The sequence below is a fragment of the Lotus japonicus genome, chromosome 6, assembly GCF_012489685.1.
Source record: "Lotus japonicus ecotype B-129 chromosome 6, LjGifu_v1.2".
Lineage (NCBI taxonomy): Eukaryota > Viridiplantae > Streptophyta > Magnoliopsida > Fabales > Fabaceae > Lotus > Lotus japonicus.
The window spans coordinates 55,260,116-55,284,094 of NC_080046.1; the positions used below are offsets into that span (position 1 = coordinate 55,260,116).

Consider the following 23,979-nt stretch of genomic DNA (forward strand, 5'->3'; position numbering starts at 1 on the left):
TGGTTCGAGATACATACTGTCAACATGGAATTCAAGATTTGAAGCTAAGGTTGATTCGCAATAGGTCATCTGATGGAAGACAATATAACCTACCTTCTTGCTCAGAAGTTGATGCACTCTTAATTCAACCATCAACACATGGAGAAACACACCGTGACATTATTATTGAGCACAAAGCCAGTGGTCTTCAAAAGAATCACAGAATTGCATCCAAGCTTCATGGCACTTCAGTATCCCTTACTATTCCCGTATGGGGAGGATGGTTTTAGGTTGGGGATAAGTCATCATAATCCAGAGAATGGAAAAAGCTACAAACAAGAAACAGTTACAATGAGGGAGTATTATGCTTTCCGCTTACAACAAAGAGCTACAGAGTCACAAGTTTTGCTTCGAGCTGGTCGTTTGTTCCAACAATTTTTGGTGGACGCTTATGCTTGCATAGAAGAACGAAATCTCATATGGGTGAGGAACAATCAAAAACAAATACGTGCTGAGTTATATAGCGGATTACAAGATGCCATCAACGAAGGAGATGTGATGACAGATGCAGTTGGTAGAATGACAATATTACCTTCAAGTTACTACGGTGGCCCCCGATACAGGGTCCAAAATTACCAGGTAAACAATAAATGTTAATCTCTATTGTTCTATATGTTTTCCTTCATCATGAACATCACTACCATCAATATTTTTGTGACTTAATTTTAAACAAAACTCCTTTCATCATTATGCCAAGAGTTAATATACCATCAACACATATAGATTTACTTATGCTTACAAATTAAGAACACTCAGTTCTATAGTCTTCCAAGTCATTGATCTAACCTTATGCTTATACACAGGATGCAATGGCAATATGTCGTTGTGTTGGATATCCTGACTTATTCATCACATTTACATGTAATCCAAAGTGGCCTGAGATCGAATATTTTATTGAAAGTATTGAAGGACAAAAGAGTGAAGATAGACCTGACATAGTCAGCCGTGTTTTCTCCATAAAGTTAAACGAGCTTATTAATGACATCAAACGTCAACACATCTTTGGAAGAGTTGTTGCAGGTATGTTATTCATCCTAATATAGTATAAATAATGTACTCTGTTTGTTGAGCACCAAACGAATTAATCAATGTTAACTATGTGTAATGATGACACGAGATACAAAAGAAATTATTCTTCCTGAAAGAATATCTTGTGTTTTCAATTTTATAATATTTAGTGCAAATGTTTGAATCATATTTTTGACTTTGTCTTTTTGTCATTTACCATTAGTGGTGTATACGGTTGAATTTCAAAAGAGAGGATTGCCACACGCACATATATTACTTTTCTTGCATCCAGATGACAAAATCCAGCTAGCATCAGACATTGATCGAATTATTTCAGCTGAAATTCCAGATAAAGAGGTTGATCCTCTTGCTTTTAGTGCAGTAGACAAATTCATGGTTCATGGACCTTGCGGCATTCAAAACCAAAAATCTCCTTGTATGGTGGATGGAAAATGCTCAAAGCATTATCCAAAGAAATTTCATGTCAAAACGTCACTTGATGAAGAAGGTTTTCCTATATATATGCGAAGGAACAATGGTAGACACATTGTGAAGAATGACATCAAACTTGACAACCGTAGTGTGGTCCCTTATAATAGGAATCTCTTGGTTAAATATGCTGCACATATAAATGTTGAGCTTTGCAACCGATCAAGATCAATTAAGTACTTATTCAAATACATCAACAAAGGCCCTGATCGAGTTACTGCAGTAATATCTGATGCTGGAAACTCAAGTAGTAGTTCACAGAAATTGATGAAAGCACGTGATGAAATAAAGGAATACCTTGATTGCAGATATATTTCTCCTTCTGAGGCTGCTTGGAGAATCTTTGAATTTAGAATATTTTATCGAGATCCGCCAGTCGAACGACTATCCTTCCACCTCCCAGGGCAACAAACAATTTACTTTCCAGAAGGTATGCGGGTTGAAAATATTTTACATCGGCCAGGAATTGAAAGGACCATGTTTACTGAGTGGATGAAAGTGAACAGTGAGGACATGGAGGCTCGAGAACTCACATATTCTGAATTCCCTACAAAATATGTTTGGAACAAAAGCAAGAAGATCTGGACAAGGAGGCGTAGGGGCAGGTGTGTTGGTAGATTATACTATGTGCAGCCAACAAGTGGAGAAAAGTATTATTTGCGAATCCTTCTCAACTTTGTTCGAGGTAGTTGTTCATATGAAGAACTAAGAACTGTTGATGGTTATTTACATCCCACTTTCAAGAGTGCATGTTATGCTCTGGGTTTATTAGAAGATGATAAAGAATGGGATGATTGCATAAAAGAGGCTGCAATTTGGCATACTGGAATACAACTTCGAAAACTGTTTGCATTAATTTTGATACACGAAGAGGTCATTGATCCAAAACGACTTTGGGAATCAAACTGGAAAATACTTTCTGAAGACATTTTATACAGGCAACGCCGTTTATTAAACTTCCCCAACCTTCAATTGTCAGATGAACAAGTGAAAAACTATGCCCTATTGGAGATGGAAAAGAATCTTGTAGAAGCTGAGAAATCACTAGAAGATTACCAGGGAATGCCCATTCCGGATGGAAATTTAAGGACACAAATGACCAACCGTCTTATCAGCAAAGAATTGAACTATGACAAGTTGAAAATGCGTGAGGAATATTGTAAACTGTTTTCTGGTCTAAATTCAGAACAAAGAGGAATTCATGATGTTGTTCTTCAATCGATCAACTCTAATTTGGGTAAGTTGTACTTTGTGTATGGTTCAGGTGGAACAGGGAAAACATACCTCTGGAGGACCATCCTAGCAAAAGTAAGATCTGAAGGGAAGATAGCCATTTCAGTTGCTACTTCTGGTATCGCAGCACTTTTGCTACCAGGTGGACAAACTGCCCATTCAACATTTAACATACCTTTGAACCCAGATGAAGAATCAACATGTTTCATCAAAAAAGGGACACAACTAGCTGAATTAATCATGCAAACATCGTTAATTATTTGGGATGAGGCACCAATGGCTAACAAAAATTGTTTTGAAGCAGTTGACCGATCGCTTCGTGATATTATGAAGACCATTAGTGAAGAACGTTCAACTAAAACATTTGGGGGAATAACTACCATACTTGGGGGTGATTTTAGACAAATTCTACCGGTTGTCCGCAAGGGTGATAGGCAAGACACAGTGCAGGCTTGCATAAAGAATTCTTATCTTTGGGATTCTTGTGAGGTTCATTCTTTAACAGAAAACATGCGTCTGAAATCAAATCATCTAGACTCCGCATCAAAGGCTGAAATGAGAAAGTTTGCAAGATGGATACTAGATATTGGCGATGGAAAACATTGCTCAGATACAGGAGAATCATGGGTACCAATACAACCAGATTTGATGGTTGAAAAAACAAACAACGGTGTTCAGGCTATTGGAAAAACAATCTATCCAGATCTGGAGGCACATATTGGAGACTCTACTTATCTTGTGCCTCGAGCTATCTTAGCACCCACCAATGAAATTGTTGACATCATCAATGACCACATTATGGAAAGGATTCCGGGAGAAGAAACTACCTATTTATCATCAGATTCCATTTCTAAGGCAGATTTCAAGGTTCAGGATCAAGACTTACTTTATCCAACTGAATTTTTAAATACACTAAAATTCCCAGGATTTCCAACTCACATTTTGAGGCTCAAAAAAGGAGCAGTTGTCATGCTTCTTAGAAATCTAAACCAAGGAGCTGGCCTTTGTAATGGTACAAGGATGAAAATAACTCAGCTTGGAAAATGGTTCATCGAAGCAGAAATATTAAGCGGCTCTAACATTGGGGATATAGTTCTAATACCAAGAATAACATTGTCACCTTCAGAATCAAAATGGCCTTTTGTCCTTAAAAGAAGACAATTTCCATTATCCTTATGTTTTGCGATGACCATAAATAAAAGCCAAGGACAATCATTACAGCATGTTGGATTATTCTTGCCAAAACAAGTATTTACTCATGGACAGTTGTACGTCGCTGTATCAAGGGTTACCAGTAGAAATGGATTACGCATCCTTACTACTGATGATGACCAACCAATGGATAACATGGTTTTAAACATTGTCTATAAGGAGATTCTTTAATACTCTACTACTATCATCATACGTTCAAAGCAAAAAACAGCTTCCGAGTAAAACCCAACATTTCAACACCATACCAAAGCTGGAGCAATGAAAAACATGGTAACAATTCATGCTCCTTCACTTATCTTTGAATTTCAAGCATCATGCCTATGTAGTGTTTATCAATGCTCCTTTCATGCTAAACTTGGATTGCAATCATTATGTGAATAACAGATATTTCGTGTGAGAATCAATTATGGATACACACACATTGCTTGAGAGTAAATGCCACCATTTCAAAATCATACCAAATCTGGTGCAAATGAAGGAAGACTCAACAAGCTATAGAGGATTGCCTATATTATCTGCAGTTCAAATACTCTCCTAATAAATTGTCTCATTCTTGACATATGCTTGCTCAGGATCTTTGATAACCAATTATTATTCTATTTCTTTAATTTTTATTTTAAGCTTCATTTGTAAGTTGGTCCAAACTTAAAAATCACTGTTGATGAGTTAATCTTTTTCTTTTCTTGCAGAGTTATGACGGAGATGATAACGTAACAATAGTAAAGCCACAAGTTTGCGAGAAGACCTCTTACACACAACAAAACAACTTCTTTGGTTGTACGTTATTCCACTACTTTTATGCTTTTCTGATTTTCATGCCATATGGTTTTTGCAGGTGCTACTTAGAGGTGACTAAGATGTCACACCGGTTACCATCACAATGACGCCAAATTTGAATCATAAATTGTGAAAACTGTCAAGTCATGGAAAAAGGTGTCTTCTTTGTTCTTCAACTACTTTTAAAAAACATTATCAACATGACTGGATTTACATACTTAGTTAGAGTTTCACACTGATAGACACATTGTGCCATTTGGTTTAAATGCCCTCCATGGGAGGCACCGACTTGAATTCTAAGCATATCAATTCAGAAGTTTGGAGAAGCATATAAATTTTAATAAAAACTTATGCTCTTTCAGTTTTTAATATTAAATATAAATATTGCAAACTATTATATATATTTTTTATTAAATTAGAAATCATAACACACACTTTGAAATTTGAATGAATTGGTACAAGAATATGTGAGGAAGCTTTCGAAGCACTAGGATGGTAGCAAATTAATATGCTGTAACAGGGTGTCTTTCTTTTAGTTGACTTTAGTTTAACTTATTTCTCCTCAAACAATCTCTTTGTTTCAACTCCTCTATCCCCCAATGTGACTAAAACCCTTTGCATGTTCTCATTGGCTGGATTTCAATGTGGCAATTTGGGCAGGGTTTGGGTTCCTCTTTTGTCTGTTTTGTTATTCTCAGTTCAGAAAATTATGAAATTCAATCTCCATGTTTCCTCATATAGTAACTATATAACAGTTATTTTTCCCAGCATATTTCTTTCAATTCTGAATCATTTTGTCATTTACCTGTTATATGTGTATGTCAGGTTTAATAAATAAAAAGACACATTTTGTTGTTCCTTGCAGAGTGAAGCTTGAAAATGCTAACAGATTGTCCAATGGTTCCACTGGTAAGTTATTACTTTCTTCTTTCTTTAGTGAGATTAAGTGCTTATAGATTAACATTTAACATCAGTGAAGAAAGTTTTACACACAAAGGTTAGAAATTTATGCTACAACAATCTATGTTTCTATACCTCCCAAAACACCTGAGCATGTAGTCTTTTTTTTTTTCCTTCTTTAATATATTGTTTGCCATTTCAACCTTTTTCCCTCTTATTACTTGACATGTTATATTGCATGGCTAGCTTATGTCCTGCTGTTGGAATGTTTATTCTTCTACAATCGTGTAATGAATTACTACTATTTCTTGGCAACAGAAGCAATATGAATGGGAAAATGCTATCTTATATAAAATAATTTTGTATTTAAAATTTGCAACAAGTTCATGAATTATGCCATTAAGAGCAGTTTATGTTAAGTGATTCTTGTCCTTCTTTTTTTACCCATGCAAAAAGGAGTATTTTTTCAATTCATCATGTGGTATAGAATTTGTGCGTTATTTCTATCATTATTTCAGCTGCTGAAGAGGTGTTAACGTCTTAGGGAATCGGTCTGGCAAAATCAGTTGAGAGCGCAACCAAATCTGTATCAGGAATTGAGGATTTGTCCTCTTTGAGAAGGTATCACCTAATTCTTCAATAGGTTTTTTTGAGACTGTGGAGTTATCTCTTTTATTTGGAACGTGATATGCTTAATCTTATTGGATATACATAATCTACTATTCTTATTTGTGCATTTGTTCACCCTTTTTTTATATGTGTGAGTGTTATTTCCCAAGACAAGTACAAGATATTATATTAAACATGAAAAGTAAAGGCCTAACGGTCCACATCAATACCTCTCAACTAAAATCCTTTCACTTACTATTTGGTAAATAAAAAAATAATAGGAATGTGTAACATATTTAGTCACATATTAAAACAAATAAATGCCTAAAATAAATTCCAATAAAAAAAAATGATTCCTACTAAAAACACAACAGTTACATTTTTATTTATTCAATAGATACATTTAGTGTGACAGATATATATAAAAAAAAGGTGTTCTATTTCATTGGAAAAGAGGAAAAAAGACTTTATTGAAAAAGTCTGAGTAGATTTTGGATGGTCTGCTAATTGTTGTGATTCCAATTAACAAAAACGTACATATTTGGACCCATTGATCTTAAATCCTCTTCATATACATCAAATTGGCCAATTAAAGTGACTAGCCGTTAAACCGTTTTGTTTTCCATTGGAAAAACGGCAACATTATTAAATATACATAACAGGTAGGCACATTACCAATAAAACATGATTAATCACTACTATTTAAAACGCATGTTACTTATTTATGCACCTCAATGGACAAAAACATTCTGACCATAGTAAAATTATTATAAATAACCAACACAACACACTCACTACTCACCAAAGAAATTCATAACTTTTACTTTCTTCATTTCAGGAAAAATATCAACAGAGGAAACAACATATGGAGCACAATCTACTCCAAGATCTGGCTATTGCACGTGATGACTGGTTAATCAAAGTTCGTGTAGTTCGTTTCTGGGAAGCCTTCACCCCACAAAATGAGAAAGAGCCATTGTATTTGGAAATGATTCTACTAGATGAAAAGGTAATCATGATCTAAACAACATTATAGTGTTACATGTATTGGAAACACATTCAATATTTAATTTTATGTAAAGATATATACATTCGGTGATGCATACTTCAGTTTACTATTTAACAAAATTATTACTTTATGGTAGCCACATCTACTACCTATTATTTTTTAGTCACATTCTATCTTCTCCAAGTCCCCTTTAAAAAGCAATGAGAAAATATTGTGTATGAACTAATTTACTCACATTTTTATTAACCAATATAAATATTGTTTTATCAATTATATTTATATTTGTCCTATTCTTGTGATTACTACAAAATTGAAATAGCTTAATTAAATATAACTGCTTTGAGAAACTAACGCAAAAATTCTTCTACCATTTTACAAAGGAAACACCATTACATGTTCGAGTCCGCAACAACTTCATTTCAGATTTCAAACACATGTTGCAAGAGGGACACATGTACACCATTAAAAATTTAAAAATAGCACCAGCTAATGAGACTTATAAGCCAGTGAAGGGAAAAATCATGGGATGGTTCCTGTGCACAACAAGTGTAACTGAATTGCTTGATTACCCCCAATTCATTCCTCGGCATTACTTTGAGTTTGCTTCAATTCAACAACTTTCAGAGCGGGTTGAACAAAAGGATATCTTATCTGGTAAATACTCCAACTCAAAGAACCATTTATAAGAAAAAGATAATTGCAACACACTACTCTAACAAATTTAATTTCTCTTTTCAGACATCATTGGAACACTTGATGGTTTTGGAAATGAAGAGCATGTTTACGTTAATGGCAATCCAACAAGAATCCGTAGACTTGAGTTGATCTTAAAAGAGTAAATCATATTTAGACTTTTTAATATTAAAATAGTCTAAATATAGTAGCTAAGCAAAATTACATTTGTTTACACATTCCTCTGATTTAGATTAAAGATTGTTCTAACATGTGATCCAAAATTCAGGAATAAAAAAGTCAGAGTCACCTTATGGACAACCATAGCAGACCAATTTCACAACATGTGGCTCAGCAGGATGGACGGGACAAGTACTATTGCAATTACATCAACTTTGGTAAAAAAATTCAGAGGTAAATAATACATAAATTGATATTCAAAATTTCATTAAATTAAATTTAGACATGACTATTGTGGAAACCATTTTCTGATTTTCATATCACAGATGAGTACTCAATCAACTCTACGTCGAGCACCCGGATTTACTTTGACTACGATATTGCACAATATGCAAACTGGTAAACAAAATTCGTATAAATAAAGCATTTAGTAATTCATTAAAAAATGAGTTCTCACTCACTTATTACTTAGGGCCCCAAATCAACACAATAAAGTAAAGGAGCTACCAGCGCAACAAAATGACAGCATTGAAAATAGAATGGTCAGAAACAGGACAAATATACGCAATATAATGGCCATGAAATGGGAAGCAACCACACAGGTATGTTATCAAAATCATAACTACATACATCTAATATCCATCTCATGTTTAGAAAACAGCATATTACATTTCTTTGTTCTAATCTGTTAACAAAAGGAGAAAGTGTTCACAATATTAGCAACTATAAATGATATTGATGACACATTTGGCTGGAGCTACATCGCATGCCACAAATGCATGAAGAAACTAAACAAAAGAGGAGATCAATACATGTGCCCCACATGTAATGAACCTGCAAAATACCCAACACCAAGGTAAACAAAATATGCAAACAAACATACATGTCATTTAATTATCATTCTATTTCCAATAGTACCATAATAGAGCAAAAAAAACAGGTTCAAGATACAATTGGAAGTGTCAGATGAAACTGCAGCTGCAAAACTGACATTATTTGACAGAGATGCCCAACAACTCTTGCACACTACAGCATCAGAACTCTTGCAACATGGCAGTAACAAAGAGATCCCACCAGTGCTGAGAAATTTGTGTAAACAAACACTAATTTTTGAGATAAAGCTCTCAGATCACAACTTGAAGGAGGGGTCACAGAACTACACAGTAACACGCACTTTCATACCAACCAGCCTTATAGAAGAACAATCTACCCACAAATCAGTGCAAAAGGTAAACAACTCAACCATTTAATCATATTTAAATAATTGCTTTAATAACTTTGACCAAAATACTAAATAAATTATCTTTGATCATAAAAGGACCCAATATCACCACAACAAATATCATCAGATGAAGAAGAAGAACCGCTGGTGTTTAAAAAGAAGAAAAAGCAAGAAGCGGCAAAGCCAAGACAAAGTGCATCAAATCATCAAGAAGAAAACAATGGACAAGATGGCATTACTTCCATCGATGAAGAACAAATTTTGATTCAAACCTTAAGGACACCCACATCTAAGAGAACCAGAGATGGCAACGGAAGCACGACAAGGAAGCGGAAAAGAATAACCAGACAGATAAAATAGAAAAAGAAATTCCATGAGTAGCTTATATTTCATTTCCTGCAATTTACATCATGTATTTGACTATTTAATTTCAAAGCAAGATCTTATTTTAATTATTTGCACTATGATCTCAGCTCAAAATAATAGTGAGTTAAATTTAAGAAATACAAGGTTCTCCACTAACGCACGAGATGTCTGAAACAACATAAATATCTGAACATGATCAGTATTATAAGAAAGATTTTAACAATAAAATCACTACTTATTGACTCGGTTTGATTCACCCGCGCAACGCGCGGGTAGTAGTCTAGTTATATTTAATATGCATGTGAATGCTCGTACATACCACTCATTTGCTGATTGTTTGGCTCTAAACACATTATGCAGACTATAAAGTTTATAAACCTAAAATTGATCCCTTGGTTCTTATAAATTATAATAAGCAAGAGTTGGTAAAGACAGTTAATCTGGGTCCTCTTCCTCTCAAGCATATTGGGGATGAGGGACCTTAGCTATATACCGTTAGTGCATATAAATTAAATCATAAAGAAAAAGTTTGCATAACAAATGATGTTGGTTGGACTATAAAAAAGAGGAGGACCACGACACTCACTTTGACGCTCTTTCTAAAACACTTTTTTTTTTTCACCACCAAAATGTATGTTTCTTAGCACTCACCACCAAAAGAAGGAGCTTTAGGAATGGTGCCAACTCGCACTAGCATCATCACTATCAAAACCATTGGCTGCTACAATACTCAGGTCACTTGAATCTGATTTTTAATTATAAGAAAAACGGTAAAAGAAAGTTTACTGGGATAACAAAGAAGAAAGTATTCAGAAATGCAGTTACAATATCCTCTGATTTTTTTCAACCCAAACACTTATGTAATAGTTCAATTCACTTATGATGCCGAGAGCCATCCACCTAATTATCCCTAGCCTATGTGAATCTATCAGTTGGAATTCCTAGACGTAATTAATTACCATCTAGAAAATCCAAAAGGAATAATATAACTCAAGTTTTTCAAAGACATTTCCAATAACCAATCCATCCTAGAACAAGGTACCCTAGGCGTGTGAATCTCCGTTATCACCCAAAATGTCTTTTGGCTTGGGCAATTGAAGTGGAAATGAGGTGTCTCTAGGATATCCAAGGGAATGGATCTGGGGTATCTTTTAAGGGAGTTGGGTCCCGACCATGAAGTTATGTGTTAGTTGAGAAGTGTCTTGGCCATTAGGCATTTCGTCGGCTGAGGTGTGAGTGTCTCGACCAACTCTTTCCAAGTGCAAGGGTGACTTATTTCGATTAATGATGTTGTTGGTCGGAAGTGTGGAGAGTTGATGGACTATACTAGAAATACTTGATACATGACTAATCTTTACTCAGTTCATTGTGTCTCAGCCATGAGACAATATGTCGGATGGAACAGTTATGTCTCAGTCCTTAGACTATAAGTTGGACAACACAATTATGTTTTTGTCATGAGTGTGGATTGAGTTACACATAGAGGGAAAACAGTTTGCTCTATTAAGGTGCATTGAAGGGATCCAGAACAGTAGCCCACTTGCTATGGTTAAAAATGGTGGTGTTGGTCAGAGCTAGATGAAGAGTGCCGTGTAGTGGAGATGAGAGACCTCCGGAACTCGTTTAATCAGAATTGTTGATGTCAATAACCAAGGGGGTACCTAGGGAACACAGTAGTTGGATGTCAACTTTTTCCACTGTAATCTATGCTTTATGTTTTATAGTGTTTAATAATTAAACTTTGTTTCCTAAAAGATGATGGAGAAACTCATGCTCTCCAAGGATTAACGTTCCTTTCTCTAGAAGCACATAATATATTAATACCTTTTCACTCGTTGTTGTGGGTTAAACACAAACACATGACAGTTGTCACGGTCCGAGGGGCAGAAAAATGAGTATGCAACAAATTTAATTTTCGAGAAATTCGATCCTCATCCATGAGAATGAATTAGTCACTGTTGTCGGCCGTGGATATCCTAGTATCAACCAAAAAGAAGATAGAAAGAAAGTATCCTTTACTTTGTTGTCACTCTCATCCTCAGTATTATAGTGATCTATCTCCTTATCAGTTGAATAGAATGTTATATGGCGTTATTACGTGGGATTGACCATTCTATGTTACTAAGTATTTGCCGCTAGAGAAATTGTTCATATATTTGTTCTTGGCCGTCTTGGAATTTAGCAAGCTATCTTATTCAATCAAGTATATCCATGCGGAATCAAGTAATTCTTTATAGCAGGGATGAATACAACGTCTACGCGGTTTCTTGGATTGAAATTTTGGATATATATATGCTATGATTATTTTCTTTATCAATGACAAGAAAATTTTGCATATAAGTTTAACTACTTTGCCTCTTCCTTCACTTTGTTCCTCACTTTCACAGTTTCACTATAGAAATTTGCTTTCTTATCTTTGTCTAATGTCAGACTCGTCAAACTCGGGTGCTGTTGCAGCAGCAGTTGTATTCATCATTGGTAAGATTTCACTTTGTTTTTCATCTTTTGTTCCGTGTCACGAGATTTCTAATTGAGCTCTAACCATTTTTTGCAGTCGGGGTGGCGGCAAAGGTAGCTATTTTAATTTGTGTGTGCAGGAAAAGACATCAGAGTGGTGGTGGTGGAACAGTTATTCCAGACTCACAATTTCTGACCCTCACTATGGATAAATTTCTGAATGACATGGAAAGGGAGAAGCCAATCAGGTTCAGCGGTCAGCAACTAAGGATTGCAACTGATAACTACTCCAACTTGTTGGGTTCAGGAGGTTTTGGAGCAGTTTACAAGGGGATTTTCAGCAACGGGACCATAGTAGCGGTGAAGGTTCTCCGTGGAAGCTCTGCAGACAAGAGAATTGAGGAGCAATTCATGGCAGAAGTGGGAACAATTGGAAGAGTTCATCATTTCAACCTAGTTCGCCTCTATGGATTTTGCTTTGAAAGAAACTTGATAGCACTGGTTTATGAGTACATGGGGAATGGCTCTCTTGACAGGTTTCTGTTTCAGGAAAACAAGAGCAAAATAAGTGTGATTAACTTGCTTCATGAGATTGCAGTTGGGACAGCAAGGGGCATTGCTTACTTGCATGAAGAGTGCCAGCAGAGGATAATCCACTATGACATAAAACCAGGAAACATTCTCTTGGACAGGAACTTCAATCCTAAAGTTGCTGATTTTGGTTTGGCCAAGCTTTGCAACAGGGACAATACTCACATCACCATGACCGGAGGAAGGGGGACTCCAGGTTACGCTGCTCCTGAGCTTTGGGCGCCATTTTCTGTAACTCACAAGTGTGATGTTTACAGCTTCGGCATGCTGTTATTTGAAATTATAGGTAGGAGAAGAAACCATGATGCTAAACTTTCTGAGAGCCAGGAGTGGTTTCCAATGTGGGCTTGGAAAAAATTTGATGCTGGAGAACTTGGGGAGTTAATGATAGTGTGTGGGATAGAGGAGCAAAATAAGGATATAGCAGAAAGAATGGTTAAGGTAGCTCTGTCATGTGTTCAGTATAGGCCAGAAGTAAGGCCTATGATGAGTGTTGTGGTGAAAATGTTAGAAGGTTCAGATGAAATTCCAAAGCCTTTGAATCCATTTCAGTACTTGATGAATGGGGGGAGTTTGGGTGCTCATCCAGTCCAAGTGTCACAGACTTATACAACAACTATTTCTTCAGGGTCTTCTGTTTTGGTAAGCGACACCAACATCCTATGCGCTACTCCTGTTATGAGCAAGTATGAGATTGAATTAGCTACTAGCAAGTGATGGAAGGTTGCCATTTAGGTTCAATAAGTTGTAAAATATTTTCCGTGGTACTAGTTTGATTTTATATGCCTGTAAATGTTCGTATATACCACCTATTTGCTGCTCTTTTGGCTCTAAACACATTATGCAGAGTATAAAGTTTATAAACCTAAAGTGGATCTCATGGTTCCTATAAATTATAATAAGCAAGAGTTGGTAAAGACAGTTAATCTGGGTCCTCTTCCTCTCAAGCCTTTTGGGGATGAGGGATCTTACTTAGCATAACAAACGATAATGGATGGCCTATAAAAGAGAGGAGGACTACTAACACTCACTTTGAAGCTCTTATTCTAAAAAAAAAATTAATTGGTTAAAGTTCATGTAGGTCTCACCACATTAAGTGGACACATATTATTTAGTGAACCCTACATGAATTTCAACCACTAAAATAAAAAAGAGCGTTGAAAAGAGAGTGTCAAATGAGTTTTGCTAGTATTTTTCAAATTTTAGATGTGACAAACATAGTAGTCTTTCACCAGAGAAAAACATATTAGTCACAATTCTTGAACTGTTTATGCGATATATAGTCATAATCATGAATCAAATTTAATTTATATAAATATATACAATGTAACAGAATTGTAAAGTTAGTTAAGCTAATTGTTAAGCTGTTACAACAGCTTAACCGCTTACCGGACCTATCTCTTGTATAAATAACTGTAGATTCACACAACTAAATCAAATGTGATAATTTTGATTCTCTCTCAATTCAGTTACTCCTCATCTTCTTCCAGTTCTACTCTCGATTCTGGTTCCTTTCATGGTTTCGGATCTTGCGATCGAACCGTGGTTGAAGAAACCCTTCTTCTACTTCTTCTTAGCCACACTTCGTGGTTCAAACCTTATTGAATCCAGTTCCAAACAAATTGGATGAAGGCAACTTCCTCACTCAGGAGCATCAAGCTCTTATTGCAACCAGCAGGTGCTAGGTTGCAGAAGTATAGTAGAAATTTGTGGTAGATTTGGGCACAATGCTCTTGGCTGCTTCCATAGACTTAATCCCAAGCATCAAGAAGAGCAAAATTCCTCTATGCATCATAGCCAATCTACTGGTTCTGTTTTCAAGATTGTTTTTTTATGATTGTGATGATTCCATTTCTACTAACACAAGTTACCACCATGTTGGCAGCTCCTGAAACTCTTAATGACATTTCTTGGTACCCTGACTCCGAGGAAACAAGCCATATAACTCCTGAGCACAGAAATGTGATTGCAGGTAGAACATACAATGGTGATCAGAAGGTGAAAGTGGCAAATGGTGTAGCAGCTCCAATTCACTACATTGGAAACTCTTTCTTTCTCTCCTCTAAGAGTCTCAAACCTATGTTTCTAAATAATATCCTTCATTTTTGGTACGATAAGCCCTAATCTTTTCAGAGGTGGCTCACAGTGAGAATTGGAGAGTGAGGGTTTGAGAAAGTGAAATGAGGGGGAGAGGGAAATTAAAAAATAAGAGAGGAAAATCAGAAGCAAGGTTTTTGAAATAAGAGTTAAGTCTATAGTTATCAAGGGTAGGCTCATTTAACTACCATCCTAACAGTTCAGTTCACAACTGTTGCCAAATACATTTAAGGGGAAACTTATTCAATGTTGCAAAAAAATGTAACATAAAATATATAATTTATAACAACAGTTTCAAGGTTGCATACTTTCATTTTAGGCAACAACTTACGAGTGTACCTGATTTTCCTATCTTATTTTCTCATCTCTTGCGAGGAGTGATTGATTTTGGGGTTTGAATCAGGGTGGTTTGTTGTTTTTCATGCTAGCTACTAGCTCCAACTTGTTTTTATTTTCTACAATTTATTGTTGGAGTTATCAAAGTGGATGACCGATTGGGTAGCTGGGAAACACAATAGAGATAAACTATTCAAGGAGATAAGGATGTTGAAAACTCAGAAGGAATTCTTCCTTTCTTTGTTAGTCATTGTCATCTCTGTTTTTTAGCATGTGTCATATGCTTGTTTTTTTTTTTTTTGGGGTGTCCTGGAAATTCAATGTAATTTTTAGAGTCAGACCAGTGATGACCTATAAAATGTAGAATGATCCCTTTTGTTTGGAACTTCAGGTCATGTAGAAATGATTACTTTATACTTTGGATTTTGCACATAAGCTCCACAGCTCTGCCCCTTCCTTCAGTTTGTTCCCCTATGACATCATATAACCCGCTTGGAGTCAATTCTACCTTTCCCCCTACCCCCCCTTCCCCTATAGAACCTACTATTAATGGACATTCAGGCACAGTCGCAATAAGTAACGTCATCATTCTAAGTGTTGTACTCACCGTGGGTAGGATTTCATTTTGTTTGTCATTTTTGTTAATTCTGTGTCACATGATGTCTAATTGAGCACTAACCATTTTTGCAGTTTTGCTGCCAGTGCAGATATGTGTCATAGTTTGTGTGTGCCGGAAAAGAAGACAGAGTGATGGTGGATCAGTTAGTCCTGACTCACAATTTCTTACACTCGCTATGGATAAATTTCTCAATGACATGGAAAGGGAGAAGCCGATCAGGTTTACAGGTCTACAGCTGATGAGCGCAACTGATAAATACGCCAACTTGTTGGGTTCAGGAGGTTTTGGAGCAGTTTACAAGGGTGTTTTTAGCAATGGGATCACGGTAGCTGTGAAGGTTTTACGTGGGAGTTCAGAAGACAAGAATGTTGAGGAGCAGTTCATGGCAGAAGTGGGTACAATTGGTCGAGTTCATCATTTCAACCTTGTTCGGCTATATGGATTTTGCTTTGAAAGAAACTTGATAGCACTGGTTTATGAGTACATGGAAAATGGCTCTCTTGACAGGTTTCTGTTTCAGGAAAATACGATCTTAGGATATGAAAAGCTTCATGAGATTGCAGTTGGGACAGCAAGAGGAATTGCTTACTTGCATGAAGAGTGCCAGCAAAGGATAATCCACTATGACATAAAGCCAGCAAACATTCTCTTGGACAAGAACTTCAATCCTAAAATTGCTGATTTTGGTTTGGCCAAGCTTTGCAACAAGGAAAATACTCACATAACCATGACTGGTGGGAGGGGTACTCCTGGTTATGCTGCACCTGAGCTTTGGGTGCCATTTTCTGTAACTCACAAGTGTGATGTTTATAGTTTTGGCATGTTGTTATTTGAAATCATAGGTACGAGAAGAAACATTGATGTGAACCTTTGTGAAAGGCAGGAGTGGTTTCCAATGTGGGCTTGGAAAAAATTTGATGCTGGACAAGTGGGGGAGTTAATGATTGTGTGTGGGATAGAGGAGAAAAATAAGGAGATAGCAGAAAGAATGGTTAAGGTAGCTCTGTTGTGTGTTCAATATAGGCCAGAAGCAAGGCCTATAATGAGCGTTGTGGTCAAAATGTTGGAAGGTTCAGATGAAATTCCAAATCCTTTGAACCCATTTCTGCCCTTTATGGATGGAACTTTGGCTGCTCATTCAGTCCAAGTGTCACAGACTTATACAACAACTATGTCTTCAGAGTCTTTGGTAAGTGACACCAGCATCCTCTGTGCTACTCCTGTTATGAAGAAGTATGAGGTTTAATTAGCCTCTAGCAGGTGATGGAAGGTTTCAATTTGTGTTCAACAAGTTGTAAAATATTATCCCTTTGTACTAGTTTGATTTTATATGCCTGTGAATGTTGGAATATACCACCCATTTGCTGCTGTTTTGGCTCTAACCACATTATGCAGACTATAAACCTGAAGTTGATATCTCTTGGTTCTTATAAATTATAAAAAGCAAGAGTTGTTTTTTTCGTTGATATGTTAATGTTAATTGTCAGTAATGTTAGTAAATTAGTCTCTCCTCAGGGTTCGAACCCTGGACCCTTCACCCTTCATCCCACCCAACCTTTATGTCCTCTAGCTCTGACCACTTGATCTAACCCTCGGGGACAAAAGCAAGTTGGTAACTCACAGGCATATTGGGGATGAGGGACCTTAGTTTTATACTGTTAGTATATAACAAATTCAAAATGTGCAGAATATCAGGTTGAAGTGAAAAATCAAGCACAAGTGTTGTAAGTAACAAATTCAACTACTCCAAAAATGGGTCCTAAAAAATAGAGATATTCACTACTTTAAACAGCTACCATGGTCAACAAAAAGCACCTCTTCTACATGCAACAAAATATCAAAATATTCTACTATGATCTTTTAACATTAATATAGAAAATTCAGTGATCTAGTTCAGCTGTACCAACACATAAAATGCAATTGACAATAGTTACTACCAAAACAATAGAAGCACATTCGAATCCAATGAAACAAAACATGAGCAAAAACACACTCCAAAAACACACACATATGTGAGATTCGGAAATAGTAAGGTTACCTTAATTACCTCTTGTGTGCCTGAACGAATTTCAGCTTCTTAGCCTCTTCCTCTGCCAAAGAAATGAGTAAGAGTGTGAGAGAGCAAGCAAGCATGGGAGAAGACGAAGGGTGTATTGCAGAGTTTGCATGTTACCAGTGGTTGAGGAGGGTTTCGGCGATTTGGGAGTGCACGGAAGAATTCCCGGTGTAAAAGAGAGTTTTTGTGTTTAGTTATTAAAACCGCCGCGAAATGTAAGCAAACTGCTGCGGCTGTAAACTTAGCTCCGTTGAAGGGTTGAGTGGTTCGTCCGTCATCTTGCATAAGGTGCTTTGCCATACTCCATCATCACGTCGACAGTCCTCTGACGTCACATCAATGTTCTCAGTTATCCTCTATCATGTATAACTTGGCAAGGTAACGTTAGGGGAAATTGTGCGTACCGATGAATAGTGTTATGAACTATTTATAGAGTGATGCTGATTGTCGTTCACCGTCATGTAGCGGTGGCTCAACGTAGGGCATGAGGGGTCGTTGGACTTAAGTAGTAACTAATTTTTTTAAGTATTATAGTTATTATATGTCTATTTTATGTTTTTGATTTAATTACACTTTTATTTCATATATTAACAGCTCATATTTTTTTTTATCTCCTTAGTATATTTTTAGCAAATTTAGTCACTCAATTTTTTTAATAGTTACAACTAAGTCACCTTAATTAATTTTATTCTACTTAAAATTCATAAATTCTTAAAATCTTCACAAATTGAATTGATTAACCGAGAGCATGGCGGATCTCCCAAGAAAGAGGGGGAGAACCACCCTTTTGCAGCGGTGACAAGGTCTTCTCCACGGTGCTGAAAGGTGGATGAAGGAGGAAGCTTGATGAGGAAGAGTGGAGGCGTAGAGTCACAACACAGGTTATAATCAAACTTGAATTCATGTTTATTAAACATGCCAATCCAATCTGTTTGAATAAACTGTTGAAATCCTCTCTGGAAATGACAACTTCATTGATGTATATGAAAATACAAGTATTTTTTTGTTATGTAGTTGATACATAAATGCTTTGGCATTAAGAAATGCACTTCAAACTAGAATAATTTTACTTTACCTGAAAATTCAAGCAATGGTAGCAAGAGTCATGGCACAGTGGTCAGAGTGAGGTGAGAGGGAAGAGAGTATTTGAAAATCTGATTCTAAATTCAAAATCAATTCTAGAAATAAGCTTATGCGAGTAACTTCGGAGTATAGATTAATTATGAAGAAATAGAAGTTAGTTCAAAGTTCAAACATGCTAATCAAGAATGAGATAGCAGATAAGGACATAGGGTGTGTTCACTTGTCCTGTAGGAGGTGGATTTTAGTTCACCATGTCATTGTTTAACATGTTTGTTTACTTCAAGTAGCAAAATAGCTGATTTTTTAAAAAATAAGGGACAAAATGAGAAAGACTAAAATAAAAAATTTACTTATAAGGATAAAAAAATTCTTCATATATTATCGGTGTATTCGAGACGCCACGATATTCATGTTTAAAAATTGATGTTAGGAATGGAACCAGAAACACCCCCTCTTGAGACCATAGATGACCTGTAAACTATAGAGTGATTGCATTTCCTCTTATATTGAGCTTCAGATCATGTAGAAATGATTACTTTGTACTTTAGATTTTGCTCATAAATTTCACAACTCTGCCTCTTCCTTCACTTTGTTCCCCTATATCACTATTATATATTGAATTCTTATCTACCATGTCATTGTCAGGTGCTGATGGAGTAAAAATTTTCATCATTCTAGGTAGGATTAATTAAACTTATCATATGTTGCTGTTTTCTTCTTGTTCTATGTTGATTTTTCATTGGTGGTTTTGTCACAATAATTCTAATTGCATTCAAACATATTGCAGCATCGTTGATGATTTTCATTCTTCTGATTTTGTATTGCATTAAAGGAGCTAATCTGAAAGACAGCAGTTCAGAGCAAAAAATTCTGACCCTCACCATGGATAAATTTCTGAACGAAATGGAAAGAGAGAAACCAATCAGGTTTACCAGTGAGCAGCTAAGGACTGCAACTGGTAACTACTCAAACTTTCTGGGGTCAGGAGGGTTTGGAGAAGTATATAAAGGAAATCTTATAGATGAAACCACTTTGGCTGTGAAGGTTCTACGTGGGAGTTCTGACAAGAAAATTGAGCAGCAGTTTATGGCGGAAGTGAGCACAATTGGTAGAACTCATCATATCAATCTAGTTCGCCTCTATGGATTTTGTTTCGAAAATAGCTTGGTGGCACTGGTTTATGAGTACATGGTGAATGGCTCTCTTGATAGGTTTCTGTTTCAGGAAAACATGACCTTAGGATATGATAAGCTCCATGAGATTGCTGTTGGGACAGCAAGGGGCATTGCTTACTTGCATGAAGAGTGCCAACAGAGGATAATCCACTATGATATAAAACCAGGAAACATTCTCTTGGACAGGAACTTCAATCCTAAAGTTGCTGATTTTGGTTTGGCCAAGCTTTGTAACAGGGAAAATACTCACATAACCATGACTGGAGGAAGAGGTACTCCTGGTTATGCTGCTCCTGAACTTTGGATGCCATTTCCTGTTACTCACAAGTGTGATGTTTACAGTTTTGGCATTCTGTTATTTGAAATTATAGGTAGGAGAAGAAACCTTGATGTTAAACTGTCTGAGAGCCAGGAGTGGTTTCCAATCTGGGCTTGGAAAAAATTTGATGCTGGACAACTTGGGGAGCTAATGATAGCGTGTGGGATAGAAGAGAAAAATAAGGAGATAGCAGAAAGAATCGTTAAGGTAGCTCTGTCATGTGTTCAATATAGGCCAGAAGCAAGGCCTATAATGAGTGTTGTGGTGAAAATGTTGGAAGGTTCCGATGAAATTCCCAAGCCTTTGAACCCATTTCAGCACTTTATGGATGGGACTTTGTCTGCTAATGCTTTCCAAGTGTCACAGACTCATGCAACAACTGTTTCTTCCAGCTCTTCTGTTTTGGTAAGTGACACCAACATCCTATGTGCTACTCCTGTTATGAGGAAGTGCGAGATTGATTTATCCTCTAGTAGGTGAAGGAAATTGGAAGGTTTCCATTTGGGTTCAATAAGTTGTAGAATATTTTCCCTTGTACTAGTTTGATTTTATATGCACCTGTGGATGTTCGTATAAACCACCCATTTTCTGCTATTTTGGCTCTAAACACAATATGAAGACTATAAACCTAAAGTTGATATATCTTGGTTCTTATAAATTATAGTAAGCAAGAGTTGGTATACACTGTTAATCTCGGTCCTCTCAAGCATATTGGGGATGAGTGACTCTAGTTATCTAGGAATAAATATTCATTCACCCTTAAATCTCAATCACACCAAGTGAGAGATAGAAAAGAGAGAGAAATGAGAGATCTGATAATTGATTTGATATGAAAACAAGAGAGTTATGAAGATAATGTAAGTGAAAATAAGATGGAAGAGAAACTTAAGTGTCAATGAATCTAAACTCTTTATCTAGTGCATTTGCTTTTCTATTTAACTAGATGCAATTCCATCCATGGGTGGGGGCAAAACCACAGCCGGCCTAAATTTTTTGTTTGGTTCAAAACACATGTATCCTCTCCACTAAGATAATCCTATTCGACCCGGATAAGATCTCTATGGGCGGCAAAACTCTGCCTATCAAGTATTTAACGTAGTTGCATTCAAAGGGACTCACCCAAGCCATCTGCTTAACCTAGATATTTAATATAGTAATAACGCTAAACAAAATTTCAGCCATGTGATAGGAATTTTTAATTCTTGAAAGGAATTTGTGGTGAACACCATAAAAGAGTTTATTTGTAATGTGGTTTTCTTTAAATTTATATAAATAGATTTATTATTGCTATGTAATTTGCTCTTCATGTATGAGCAAGCTAGTTTTTTGTTTTGTTCCAAGTAGCTACTGCTTGTGTTGATTTTCTATAATTTATTGTTGGATTTACCAAAGATGGCAACCCATTGGGTAGCTGGGAAACACAATAGATGAAGATAAACTATTCCAGGGGATAGTGGTATGAAAAAAGGCTTAAAAAATCAGAAGAAATTCTCTCTTTCTTTAATAGTCATTATCATATGATTCATATCTGTTTTATATAGTCACGAAGTTCCTTGTCAGTTGAATATAATGGAAAATGCTGTTTACTCTTGATGTATCGTAAGTACCTACAAATAGCTCATCAATTTACAATTGGTGTTCGGTATATTTAAGAAACAGTAGCCTATATGTGAGTGGTACCTAGAATTTATCAAGCTAACTCTGTCAAAGGGCCTAGTGCCCAGCCAGCCCGTGTGGGTGCTGCGGCTGCGAAGCGTGGTGAAATGTTATGAACACACCAAAGAGCCACCTTTAACATTCTGTTGGCCCAATATTTTGGCCCAAGAAAGAAAAACGCATTCAGCCCAAAACTCTCGAGGACGTCGAATTCTGACTAAAGAAAGGAAGAGGAAGTTGCACCAAGTTAATGGGGCGGCAAAACTCGACAACAACAATTACTGCTAAACACAGGCACATGTAACACGTGCCACACTGACCAAGTCAAATTCCCCCCACGATGGTCGAAAACATGGCCAGGAAACGGTTGGAGCAGTTGAAGCACACGATCTCCACCACCATGCGCAGAACTTCCGGAGCAAGCATCAGATCGTGGGAGAAACCAGACCCACTAACACGCAGAACACGAAACTCTATAAATAGGAGAATCCAATTCAGAAAGAGGGTTCCCAACTGAAAAACTCTGAAAATTCACTAAAAGCTCTAAACGTCCGCATCAATGAGACTTCGAGAGCAGCACGTGATGATGGAGGAGTATGTTGCAGAACCAACGCTTTAATTTCCTTGCATTTCAGTTCGTTAATTTCCAGTTTTTTATGTGTAGCTTGTTTTGTCGAAATTTGCTTTCATGTTATTTTGGTTTGCTTGACTATTTTGTAATCGACTCATATTCAATAAAATCCAGTTTCGTTTGAAATTGTGTATTATTGTCGAAAACACATCCGTCCACACACTACACTTTGGCAAAACGTTTTCTCAAAGGGACCCTGAAATCTAAACTTCCTTTAGTCGAACTAAGAGGATATTTGTTTACCAAAAATCTGTGTAAACAAATTGGCACACCTGGTGGGACCGTTTTTGTGAAAACTAAGTTTTACAGAAGCGTTTTGTGTGTTTTGTTTGCTGCATGCTATTTGGTATTTGCTACTTGCCTGGATTGTGATTTATATGCACCTGAGAAGTGGTAAGACTTTGAGTATGGCAAGCAACCGAGGAAGAACTTCCCCTCAAGGGTCTAACGTGGGCAATCAGGGTAGTCCCGGGGGAAGTAGTGGTAATAATAATGAAGAAGTGTCTACTGGAATGGGGCATGGCACCAATATGTCAACCCAGAATGTAGCAATTTCTGCAGTTGCAGAAATGCCTGTATCTACATCAGTACAGACACAAATTGTTCCAACAGTTACGAGGGAAAACATGCCTTATGGTATGCCTACGTCTATGATGCAAGGCATACAAGGCACGTATTCGACGTTCCCTGAAAATGTTCCTCCATTCGGTATACCCCCTTTTGGGGCAAATGGAACAATGCTAAATTTGGGGAGTCGAGTTAGCCCTTCTATTCCTGGATCTAGTTCACAAATTTATTTATCTACAGGTATGAACACTGGTTCACTTCAAGCCATTAGGCAGCAAGTAGATGATAGTAACCATGAAATGGTTAACATGCTATCTCGACAGATAGGTGAGCTAATCAACCCTGTGCTCCAAAATAATAATGCCAATAATCAGCATTTGGCGCGACAGATGGATCGTTTGGCGACAGCCCTGGGGGCACCAGTCGAAGTCCAACCGGCACCAGGGATTAACCAAATCCCGTTGCCTAACCATGTCCCTGCCCCGGTGCGCTATCAAGCGCCGCAACACCAAGAGATGAGGGCAAACCCTTTGTACGAGGCAGTGCAGCCACCATTGCAAAATGTGTATATGGTAAACAGGGAAGAACACGCTGATGGTGTGCTAGAAAGAATTCGACACCAGAACGCTGGGGGGCAACAAAATGTTGCTGCCGTGGTGGAGCAATTGTTGAACCA

The 23,979-nt window shown here is 36.8% G+C and overlaps 4 protein-coding genes and 1 long non-coding RNA gene across 18 annotated transcripts; 4 read left to right on the forward strand and 1 right to left on the reverse strand.

Moving 5' to 3' along the window:
• The first annotated feature begins 3 nt into the window (after positions 1-3).
• On the forward strand, positions 4-9,872 carry LOC130726250 (uncharacterized). Of its 9 annotated transcripts, XM_057577496.1 has the most exons (13): positions 918-1,059; positions 4,671-4,914; positions 5,624-5,667; positions 6,177-6,279; positions 7,106-7,276; positions 7,657-7,930; positions 8,015-8,111; positions 8,238-8,362; positions 8,455-8,527; positions 8,601-8,730; positions 8,827-8,984; positions 9,069-9,357; positions 9,447-9,872. In XM_057577496.1, exons 5-13 carry the CDS (start codon positions 7,133-7,135, stop codon positions 9,708-9,710), a joined length of 1,554 nt encoding a protein of 517 aa, XP_057433479.1. In that variant the 5' UTR covers positions 918-1,059; positions 4,671-4,914; positions 5,624-5,667; positions 6,177-6,279; positions 7,106-7,132; the 3' UTR covers positions 9,711-9,872. The 9 variants fall into 9 exon arrangements, with proteins under 9 accessions (XP_057433473.1, XP_057433474.1, XP_057433475.1 ...); XM_057577494.1 differs by lacking the exon at positions 918-1,059 and having other exon boundaries at positions 4,366-4,914; XM_057577495.1 differs by lacking the exon at positions 918-1,059 and having other exon boundaries at positions 4,366-4,914; positions 6,203-6,279.
• Positions 9,873-9,917: 45 nt separating this feature from the next.
• LOC130726255 (uncharacterized) lies at positions 9,918-18,472 on the reverse strand. 2 transcript variants are annotated; one of them, XR_009014769.1, is made up of 3 exons: positions 17,990-18,472; positions 17,855-17,906; positions 9,918-10,461 (listed from the first exon to the last, which is right to left on the reverse strand). It is a non-coding gene; the product is annotated as an uncharacterized LOC130726255 (long non-coding RNA). The 2 variants fall into 2 exon arrangements; XR_009014770.1 differs by lacking the exon at positions 9,918-10,461 and adding an exon at positions 16,898-17,036.
• Positions 11,847-13,634, forward strand: LOC130726253 (G-type lectin S-receptor-like serine/threonine-protein kinase At1g34300). The gene is made up of 2 exons (XM_057577500.1): positions 11,847-12,194; positions 12,271-13,634. Exons 1-2 carry the CDS (start codon positions 12,014-12,016, stop codon positions 13,479-13,481), a joined length of 1,392 nt encoding a protein of 463 aa, XP_057433483.1. The 5' UTR covers positions 11,847-12,013; the 3' UTR covers positions 13,482-13,634.
• Positions 15,370-17,854, forward strand: LOC130726252 (rust resistance kinase Lr10-like). 2 transcript variants are annotated; one of them, XM_057577497.1, is made up of 2 exons: positions 15,370-15,809; positions 15,888-17,854. In XM_057577497.1, the coding sequence occupies exons 1-2, from the start codon at positions 15,563-15,565 to the stop codon at positions 17,060-17,062; spliced, it is 1,422 nt and encodes a 473-aa protein (XP_057433480.1). In that variant the 5' UTR covers positions 15,370-15,562; the 3' UTR covers positions 17,063-17,854. The 2 variants fall into 2 exon arrangements, with proteins under 2 accessions (XP_057433480.1, XP_057433482.1); XM_057577499.1 differs by having other exon boundaries at positions 15,905-17,848.
• A 147-nt stretch (positions 18,473-18,619) lies between the features above and the next one.
• On the forward strand, positions 18,620-21,089 carry LOC130726993 (G-type lectin S-receptor-like serine/threonine-protein kinase At5g24080). Of its 4 annotated transcripts, none has more exons than XM_057578314.1 (3): positions 18,620-18,753; positions 19,601-19,633; positions 19,743-21,089. In XM_057578314.1, the coding sequence occupies exon 3, from the start codon at positions 19,751-19,753 to the stop codon at positions 20,927-20,929; it is 1,179 nt and encodes a 392-aa protein (XP_057434297.1). In that variant the 5' UTR covers positions 18,620-18,753; positions 19,601-19,633; positions 19,743-19,750; the 3' UTR covers positions 20,930-21,089. The 4 variants fall into 4 exon arrangements, with proteins under 4 accessions (XP_057434297.1, XP_057434298.1, XP_057434295.1 ...); XM_057578315.1 differs by having other exon boundaries at positions 19,788-21,089; XM_057578312.1 differs by lacking the exon at positions 18,620-18,753 and having other exon boundaries at positions 19,368-19,633.
• The last annotated feature ends 2,890 nt before the right edge of the window (positions 21,090-23,979 follow it).

Excerpts from the sequence above, each read along its gene's own strand:
- LOC130726250 (XM_057577491.1), top strand. The coding sequence starts at position 139 with ATGGAGAAACACACCGTGACATTATTATTGAGCACAAAGCCAGTGGTC. Across the intron at positions 619-842 it reads ACAGGGTCCAAAATTACCAG|GATGCAATGGCAATATGTCG; the intron begins GTAAACAATAAA and ends GCTTATACACAG. Across the intron at positions 1,060-1,270 it reads CTTTGGAAGAGTTGTTGCAG|TGGTGTATACGGTTGAATTT; the intron begins GTATGTTATTCA and ends ATTTACCATTAG.
- LOC130726993 (XM_057578312.1), top strand. The coding sequence starts at position 19,588 with ATGTCATTGTCAGGTGCTGATGGAGTAAAAATTTTCATCATTCTAG. Across the intron at positions 19,634-19,742 it reads AAAAATTTTCATCATTCTAG|CATCGTTGATGATTTTCATT; the intron begins GTAGGATTAATT and ends AACATATTGCAG.
- LOC130726253 (XM_057577500.1), top strand. The coding sequence starts at position 12,014 with ATGATTATTTTCTTTATCAATGACAAGAAAATTTTGCATATAAGTTTA. Across the intron at positions 12,195-12,270 it reads AGCAGTTGTATTCATCATTG|TCGGGGTGGCGGCAAAGGTA; the intron begins GTAAGATTTCAC and ends CATTTTTTGCAG.
- LOC130726252 (XM_057577497.1), top strand. The coding sequence starts at position 15,563 with ATGATCCCTTTTGTTTGGAACTTCAGGTCATGTAGAAATGATTACTTT. Across the intron at positions 15,810-15,887 it reads AAGTGTTGTACTCACCGTGG|TTTTGCTGCCAGTGCAGATA; the intron begins GTAGGATTTCAT and ends CCATTTTTGCAG.